The 9720-nt window shown below is 39.4% G+C and overlaps 1 protein-coding gene and 1 pseudogene across 5 annotated transcripts in view; one reads left to right on the plus strand and one right to left on the minus strand.

Annotated features, from left to right (window-relative positions):
- The window catches only part of TBC1D19 (TBC1 domain family member 19), a 150628-nt gene extending 146446 nt beyond the window's left edge, over window positions 1–4182 (minus strand). For all 5 annotated transcript variants that reach the window (XM_045799272.2, XM_087864242.1, XM_087864243.1 and 2 more), the window contains exon 1: window positions 3959–4182. In XM_045799272.2, coding sequence (XP_045655228.1) covers window positions 3959–4057 — 99 coding nt within the window. In that variant the 5' untranslated portion in view covers window positions 4058–4182. The remainder of the gene's footprint in view (window positions 1–3958) is intronic.
- A 5069-nt stretch (window positions 4183–9251) lies between these two features.
- LOC123793450 (cytochrome c oxidase subunit 7C, mitochondrial pseudogene) lies at window positions 9252–9431 on the plus strand (annotated as a pseudogene).
- Window positions 9432–9720: the final 289 nt, after the last annotated feature.

Below are 9720 nucleotides of genomic sequence, written 5' to 3' on the forward strand. Positions count from 1 at the left end.
TCTACCAGGTGCCCATCCAAAAGAGTGGCCGCAAAGCCGGGAACTCCAGAGAGTCCCCTTCTGTGGCACAGGTGCACAAGAAGGGATAAACTGCCACTTCAGGACAGGCATAAAACCATGCTACCTCGCCTAACTTTCCACTCATAGGAGGAAAAGGCCTTAAACCTCTGAGGGAGGGCTCAGAGAACTTCCCACTCTGAAGACAAGGCAATAATTAATTGTTTCTGGGGATGAGATAGAGGCAAAAATGATCTTCCTCATGGGGAAAAAAAACTCTCTTGGGCCCAGGATCCTACACCAGTACAAAGCAGAGGTGAGCCAGCACTAGTGAGGATCAGGAATCTCTCTTTCCCCCATTATCAGCCACAAATACAAGGCAGAGTTTGGTTGCCAAGGGGAGAAGAGGAAGGAACATTGAGAAAGATCCACTCCCAAGGCAAATGGATTAAGACAGGACCAGTAGAATAGAGAATGCCTGTACCTACCATGATCTTAGGACTGAGTAACAAACAACATTCTACTGCTGAGGGAAAGAGCAAGGAGAGAGACTTCCCTCTGTGGCACAGGCAAGCAGAGGCAGATGAAAGCACAGAATGTAGAACACAGGAAAACCTTCCAGTACTCCAGGGCCTTTTCTAATAAGCACAAAGTTACAGCAGCCTACCAAATTTGAAGCCTATGTACACTGAAGCTAACGACAGTAATAACAAAACTCAAGCCCAGCTTGATCCCCAACTATACTGACTGAAGCTTCCATATTCAGTAAGCCTCCACACTCACTTGAGGAAAATTGCCAATCAGCTTGACCTAACTGACATTTACAGAATGCTCATTCTTTTCAAATGCACATGGAACAATCAACAAGATAAATAACCTGAATAGCCCTGGATATGTTTTTTACTTATATTTTTTATAAAAAAGATCCCCGCCAAGGAAATTCCAGGCCTCAGTGACCTTACTAGGAATTCTACCAAATATTTAAGAAGAAAATAATATTAATTCTATACAAATTCTTCCATAAAATAGGAAAGAGGGAACACTTCCCAACTCAATTTATGAAATCAGCATCACCTGATAACAAAATTTGACAAAGATTAGTTAAAATAAAACTACAAACCAACATTTTTCATGAAAATATTCACAAAATCTTCAACAAAATATTAGCAGATCAAATCAAGAAATATATATATATAAAGGATGATGCATCAAAACCAAGTGGAATTTATCTCAGGAATGCAAAATTGGTTCAACATTCCAAACCAATCAGTATTATTCACCATATCAACATATTTAAAAAGAAAAATCACATGAGCATCTCTACAGATACAAGAAAAGTATCTAACAAAATTCAACAATGATTCATAATAAAACTCTCAAAAAACAAGGAATAAAAGAGAGCTTCCTCAACCTAGTAGAATACATCTAAACACCAATGCAGTGGAGGCACAAGGCAGTGCAACAAGGCAAAGAAGAAAAGAAAAGAGAAGAAAAAAAAGAGAGAGAGAGAAAAGAAAGAAAGAAAGAAAGAAAGAAAGAAAGAAAGAAAGAAAGGGCATACAGATTGGAAGGAAGAAGTAAAACTATATTCACATATGACACATGTTCTTGGAAAATCCTATGCAATCTACAAAAAGTGGTACTATAACTAATAAGTAAGTTTAATGAGGTCACAGGATACAAGGCAAATATACAAATATCAATCATATTTCTGCATACTAACAATAAACAATTGGAAAATGAAATGAGAAAAAAATCAGCATTTATAATAGCATCAAAAAATAAATATTAAGGGAAAATCTAAACAAAATATGTGCAAGATTTGTATACTGAACTATAAAACACTTGACAAGAAAATAGAAATAAAGAGATAAAATATGTTCGTAGGCAGAAAACTCAATATTGTTTACATGTCGATTCTCTCAAAATTGATTTACATAGTCAACATAATCCCAATCTAAATCCCAGCAAAATTTTGTAGTAATTTACAAGATGACTCTAAACTTTATATGGAAAAGCAAAGGATCTAGAATAGTCAAAACAATTTTGAAAAAGAGGAACAAAGTTGGAAAACTACCTGATTTCAAGACTTAATATAAATTTACAAAAATCAAAACAAATAGATCAGCAGAACAGAACAAAGAACCAGAAATAGTTGTGTGTGTGTGTGTGTGTCCTAAATCAATTTTCAACAAAGGTGCCAATGAAATTAGTGTCGAATGGATAGGTGTGTCTACAAATAGGTACTGGAAATAGGTGTGGTATTGGACATCTATCTATCTATACCAAAAAATTAACTTAAAATGGATCACAGACCTAAATGTAAAAGCTAAAACTATAAAACTTATAGAACCAAACATAGGAGAAATTTTTTGAGACTTTGGGTTAGGCAAAGATTCGTAGGTAGGGCACAAAACACACAAATCATAAAGAAGAAACTGATTTTAAAAATTGTCATCAAAATAAAAAATTTTGCTCTTTGAAAGATCTAGTTAAGGAAATGGAAAGATAAGCCACAGATTGGCAGAAAGTATTTGCAAGATGCGTATCTGATAAGACTTGTGTCATATAAAAAGTACCCTTACAATCCAACAGTAAGAGAACAAACACAATTTTTTTAAGATTTTATGTATTTATTTGACGGAGATAGAGACAGCCAGCGAGAGAGGGAACACAAGCAAGGGGAGTGGGAGAGGAAGAAGCAGGCTCCCAGCAGAGGAGCCTGATGTGGGGCTCGATCCCAGAACTCCGGGACCACGCCCTGAGCCGAAGGCAGATGCTTACCGACTGAGCAACCCAGGCGCCCCCAAACACAATTTTTTTAAGGGGCAAAAGATTTGCATAAACTACTTGACCAAAGAAGATATTAACCTATGGTAAGATGCTCAGTATCATTAATCATAAAGGAAATGTAACCAAAACCATGATGGGATATCATGCTCCTACCAGAGGAATGTAATTAATAAATAAAAATTAATTAATAAAAGCTGATATCAAGTACTAACAAGGATGTGGAGTAACTGAAACTCTCATAATTGCTGGTGGAAGTGCAAAATAATACAACCACTTTGGAAAACTTTGGCAGATTCTCATAGAGTTAAACATACACTTACCATACAACTCAGCAATTCCACTCCTAGATATTTATCCAAGAGAAAAGAAAACAAATATTCAAGCAAAAACCTATATCAAAATGCATATATCAGCTTTATTCATAATCTCTATAATTGGAAACAACCCATAACTATAACCTAAAATGCCCAGCAGCCAATAAATGGATAAACAAATCATAGTACATCCAAGCATGAAACATTACTCAGCAGTAAAAAGGAATAGAACTAGTTAAATACTAACAATATGAACAAATCTCAAAAACATTATGCTAAATGACGGAAAACAGACACAAAAATTTACATGCTGTACGATACCATTTATATGACATTCACACAAAAAGGCAAAGATCAATCTCTGCATCCAAAGAACTTAGCACATTAGAAAATACTCAGGAAATGCTGGATGGAGAGAAAGAGGAAGAAATCACTGCAGAGAGAATAGAGTGCAAGAAGATGACAGATTAACGGAAAGCAAAAAGGCACCTGGGGGTCCAAACTCACCCGCAGGACGAAAAATGTGAGGGAAGGCGTGGCCCAACCCATCTCTACTGATTCCAGCAGCTTAAAAAATTAGACCCTGGAAAGGACTACGGTATGAATGAATAGCCTCGGCGTTCTCTGGCCTAAAGAAAGGCGGGATGCGCCCCACCCTGCTTTAAAAATCTACTGCCCCACGCGCGAGGCTGAGCAAGTGGAGCTTCCACCTGCAAAGGAAGCTTTTCCGTGCCCAGAAGCGGAGCCGGGGAGACCAGGGGCGGGCTCCCGCTTAGGTTTGCGGGTTGCAGGCGGGGAGCAGGCATCACCGCGGCCCCGCCCGTCTCCATCCCTTCCCGCTCGGCCTCACTCACCCAGGCCTGCCGTTCCAACTGAGCGTACAAATTGGAGCCCTTGAGCTTTTGGACTATCTGGGCAATAATGAGAGACAGATCCGACTCCTCCTGCAACATTTCCCCTGCCCTAGCCCGCCAAGCCGCAGGGACAGGCTGGCGAGGAGAGAACGGGCTACGGGGTCCCACTCGGGGCCAGTGACACTTCTCCGGGACCTTCTACGCTGGGACTCCTCTAGCGGGGCGTTACCAGGCAACTGCCGGGCCGTGAGTCCGTTCCTCTCTGGTCCCCCCGGCGGCTGAAGGTCCCAGCGCCTGAGTTCCGCTGGCGGAAAAAAGACCTGGTTGGGGGTAGCTTTTCATTCCATTGTTCCTGCTTGGTGTACGTCTAAAAGGCAACAAGGATAGCAGTTCTTTCCTCCGGAGCTACAGTGCCACTGATGCGCAGGGGGAGCTCAGAGTCGTGTATCTTTGAGTTTTATTATTATGGAACATTCCTTTTCCACCTTTCAGTCTCTGCAGAAACAGGGCTGTGCACACAGTTACATGAAAAATTACTGCCAAGATTATCAGGCTCTGACACTAGCCGTGTAAACTTGGGCGAGGCGCCTACAGTTCAGAACGCGGTTTCTATCTTCGTAAAATAACACCAGTTCACAAGATGTTGTGATGATTAGCTGCGGTAACAATTGTGAAGGTGGCTAACGCTGTATTTAACAATTCATTTTATTTCCACTTCTCCTGTTTCTATTCTCTGGGGTCTTATGCCAGGTATAAATAGACAACATCTTCTCATCAAAGAGCTACAACTTAACCAAGAAAGATTTATTTATTTATTATTAATAGGCTTTCTGTGAAGCATTGGCAATTCAAGGATGACTAAGACATTGTCCCAGTCCAAGGGATGTACCATCTAAATGCCTCTTCTTCCATTCATCCATTCATTTATTCAAAATTCAGTCAGCTTTCAAAAAGAAAAGTCACTCAGCTTTCAATTTATTGAGCATTTACATACAAGAAACTGTGGGCACAAACCTAAATAAAACATGGTTCCTGCCTTCAAAGAAACATATCAAAGGTTTTTAGTAGAACTAGAACAAACAGATTTAGCTAATTGAATGGCATTCCCAAAGGCAGCTAGAAAAATGCCTGTAGAATAACGTAAATGTTAGAATAACCTCACCAAAAGAATCAAGGATTAATTTCAAGTGTGTGTATGCATATATTCTAAGCAAAGCGAAGGTAAGATTCCGAGAAAACAGACCAAGATTACTGCAAAAACTACTCTAGCCTAACAACATTAAACTTTAATGTAATATTGAATCGGATCCTCTGATTCAATAGGCCTTGTAGGATCTGCTAAGCTGATTTCTGGCAAGTTCCAAGGAGATTGTTTTGCTGGTGGTTCAGAAACTATGCTCTGAACACCAAAGGACTAAAACAGGTAAATGGTAGAAATTCTAAAGGACTGGACCTTTAGCACCCATACACACCTTGGCATTCATAACACCACTGTTCAGAATATTGTGATAGTAAGTACAGATTCCAAATAACCCATTTGGTCATGTTTGTTTATTAAAAACAACTTTGAAAGAGGCCGGCAGGGGGAAAAAAGTACTTAAAGGCAATTAATGACAGACTCCACAAAACATGTAGTTTCTCTACAAAACATTCCCCCTAGAATTCAGAATTCCTCCAACTTGTAGATGAGAAAATCTCCTCAACACTTTACAACCTCCCCAGCCATCCATGAATCTCCAACACAAACATCACTTTGAACAAAAAAGGGAAAACTATGGAGAGAGTTCTTTTGAGGTTGGAAGGGGGGGTAGTTAATAACTAGAAAGATAAGAATGCTTAGGTTGAGAAGGGTCATAAGGCATAGGAAGGAAAGAAGATGAAGCTGTGGAGTGGCAGAAAGCCATGGCACCTGGAATAAGAAAACAGCCTAACTCCTTTTCTGCTATGTACCCTTGGGTCCTTTCCCCTGTCAGAGTTTCAGCTTTCTCATCTGTAACAGGAGGATAAAATACCACCTGAGGGGATACTCTGAGGAAAGATATAGCTACTGTTAAAATATTTATTTAAAAATATGAATAAATGAAATATTAAAATAGAGATAAGTAAATAAAAACAATATCCAATACTATTGACAAAGGAATGGAAAGTAAATAAATGTAGCAATGTGTGTGAAAGTGCCCAGCACAATTTTTTGCACAAATAGCAGCTTTAAAAAGTTTTTTTTCTAAGGAGAAAACAATTTGCAGTATTACAGCAACAATTAAGAAGTTTGGATTTGATTCTGAAGACATGCCCAAGCAAAAAAAATATTCTTAATCCTAATATTAAAGATTTGTTTCTTACACACACAGAAGCAGGTGTGTTAGGTTATAATTCAATTCTAGAATGCCCTCTGTTCTCTTTTTCCAATTCAACTTAGCAAAACTTTTCAGAACACCTGCTCTGTGCTAAGAAAGGCAAGGAATACAAAGATGAGTAAGAAACGGTCCTTTCTTCTAAGAAATTCTCTGTCTCAAAGGTGATGTCAGTACACAAAGAGCTATAATGGTAGGTGGGCCTCCTTAGGCTCCCACCTGTGTATCTGAAAATTTTATTACTCTAAAGTCATTGTCCAATAAGAAGCAAAAGTTGCAGATTTCTATCTCCATCTCACAAGCAGAACTTTGCCTTGGAAATTGCTATTCTACTCAGAGTGGGAGGGAATTGGGAAAACACTCTAAGAGATGAACAGCAAAAGGAATCCAATTTCATCTGAGTAGCTAAAACTATATAAATAGAAACAAAAGAAAATTAATGCAGAGAGAATTCTCAAAATCTCCTCAAATTTGAAGCAAAGGCATTTCTGGGCCAACATGTGTAAGGTTCTGGGCTCAGTTCTGCCTTTCTCCCATCTGCTCTGCTTTGATTTATAATTGTGTCAGATTTCACTGTGGGTGAGGGGGTGGGGGGAAGCCACTGACCAGTGGCCTCCCATGAGCAAAGATGAGGACCTCATCCAAAATACCCTGTGAGCTCAACAGAAAACTGAGGGTTGCATACACTCCATGATCTACAATGAAAGTATGTTCAGCTGTTGTTTTAGGAGACATTGCTATTAGCATGGGGTATCTGCAGAATCGATTGGATTGTAGGTTGTCAGGAATTTACTTAAAATAAATAAAAAGTATTTTGTATGTATACCATGAATATCACAGGCCTCCTTGTCTTTGGGAATGAATGAGCTCATTGTGATACGAGTTATCTGTCACTGGATCGTTAGCCCTCCTATGCTAGCACAGGACCTCAGCCTCCTCTTGAAAGCCTCTTCCTGTTACTTCTGGGAAAAGAAGTGGCACATGTGTGCTGAGGAGCAAATCTGATCGTGATCTGCTCTGCCTGCTTTGATAGTATCTGATGCCTCAAAAGCTACTGTCCAGGGTGCTGCTTTTTGGAGCTCCCAAAGCTGCAAAAACCCAGAGATGCTTCAATACCAAGGCTCACAAAACCCCTCAAGCACAAAGCCCCTTATGGTTCTGTTTGCCACAAGGTGGTCAGATCTCCTTTCTGAACCCAAGCTGACTATCAGACCATGCTATTGGAGGGGAGCAGATTTTGCTACCCCAAAATATGTCTCTTTGGCATAAAGATTACTTTGCACTAAAGACATTTAAAACCCAGCAGATTCAGGAAAAGTTCTTTACTCAACTGCTTAAATTTGTATTGGAAAGGGGACCTGTACCAGAAAGAGAGCTATTACCAGAGATATTGTTTTCCCTAAGAAGTTTATTTTTTAAATAATCCTTAAGAAAGATTATTTTTCTAAGAATCACCCAAAAAGACTTTCCCATGCATCTTATTGCCCAAAGCTGTGTCACCTGACCACCTCTAGCCACAAGAGAGTGGCAAGAAATGACCTGGTATTTTATCCTCAATCCTGGGAGAAATGTGAAGGAGAAGAATGGCTTGTTGGTTCTACCATGTTGTCCAAAACAACTTCAGTCTCAGATTGGCATTGTGATATGAACAGTTGTGGGTGAGCATTCCTGACTGACATTCAGGCCAATTGGACCACAAATAAAGTAGAGTTGGGCAATATCCAGATCACTTATTATCCACAGAGATTGTTGTGTGAAGTTCAGAATCTGGAATCTAAATTATAGTACTTATTGATGTGGCATTTTCTCAGTATTGTGGTGACATTCTAAAAGCTAAAAATAAATAAGGTTGACCCATTTGCAAAATAAGATCTATAAGTAAAAGATTATGTGACAAGAACAGAATACTTGCAAGTGCTATTATTTTTTTTTAAAAAAGACAAAAATTGATGACTTGTGAAGAAAACACTTGTTCATAAATAACTTTCCGTGAAGACCTCCCTGTATCTAGAAGTCACTCTACTGGAATTCTAGGTTATTCTCTCTGGTTGTACAAGCGGAAGTGAGCACTGGAAATAACCTATTATCTTATACAATGTGTGCTGCTTGGAGCAAAAGAGGCTGACTGCTGCAAAGTGATGGATGGCCTGATTTCTCCAGATAATTCCTCTAGGTTTCAGGTGACACCATAGAGCAGGATCTACTTGACTCATTATCTCAATTCTCTAATCATAGCTCAGCTTTCCCACCTCCCCCAGCCAAACTACACTACACACACACACGCACGCACACACACACACACACACACACACACATACACTTCTATTCCATAATGTTTCTTTTTGAATTATTCTTTCTTATTTTGTACCACCTTTCCTCCATTGCCTCCTAAGAAAATTACGTACTGTCTGCCATCTTTTTTTCTTTCCAGTTTTTTTGAAGGCATAGCAACATGTATAAGGCATATATATGAATAGAACAGCTACAATATTAAGTACTTGAGATCAAATTGAAGGTCACAGTGGGGCCTTTCCCTGTCCATTAGGGAAGGAAAAAATTGTCCATACGGCTGCATACAGGGAATTAAGATTAAGTTATAGACCTAGAAAGAAGATCAAAAAGTGTCTGTCACATGCTTAGTCATCTAGGAGCAGAGCCAGTGAGGAGCAGAGCATGAAACTCTAGTGCATAACCAGCAGCCCCACTGCAGATGCTTGTTAATAGGAGGTGTCCTGGGGAAGGGGCTGACAGGTCTGTTACCAGGACTTAAGCCTGAGACAAGCTCCGTGCATTGCAAAGAGCAAAGCCATGGACCCTGGAACAAATTGGGTAACTTGACAAGGAGAAGACTTTCAAGTGGGAAACTGAGGGGAATTAACGTGGTGCACCATTTCTTCCTCTTGGGTCTCGGTGCCTTTCACAGAACTTCCACCAGCACCATGTTGGGACAGGGCATCGAGAGGTTCACACACGGGAACCACTATGAGGAGGGCCTAGGTAAGAATTTGCCATTTTCAGTGAAAACCAAGTGGCAATTACTAATTATGGCGACTGTGTACTTTGGATCTGGATTTGCTGCATCTTTTTTTATAGGAAAACACCAACTACTTAAGAAATAAGGGTGTTTTAGTTAATCCATGAGATAGATAAGAAAAAGAGCATTTTAAGAAGTGCAATTTCTTTGAAAATGGATCAAACTGTTGAATTCAAAGTACTTGATATGTTTCTAAATAAACTTATGGCGTGACTCAAAAACATGGGAAATTGAATTAAATGTCTGATACAGAGAAGAAAGAGAACAAAAGACAAAGACTACAATAAAACAGTGTTTTTCCACTCAAATATCCTTGAGTTCTTATCCTTTATCTCAAAAATTCATGACACAACTGGTGTATTCCAAAATATACC

This window comes from Ursus americanus, chromosome 8 (assembly GCF_024610735.1).
Source record: "Ursus americanus isolate L20-20 chromosome 8, mUrsAme1.1.p, whole genome shotgun sequence".
NCBI lineage: Eukaryota > Metazoa > Chordata > Mammalia > Carnivora > Ursidae > Ursus > Ursus americanus.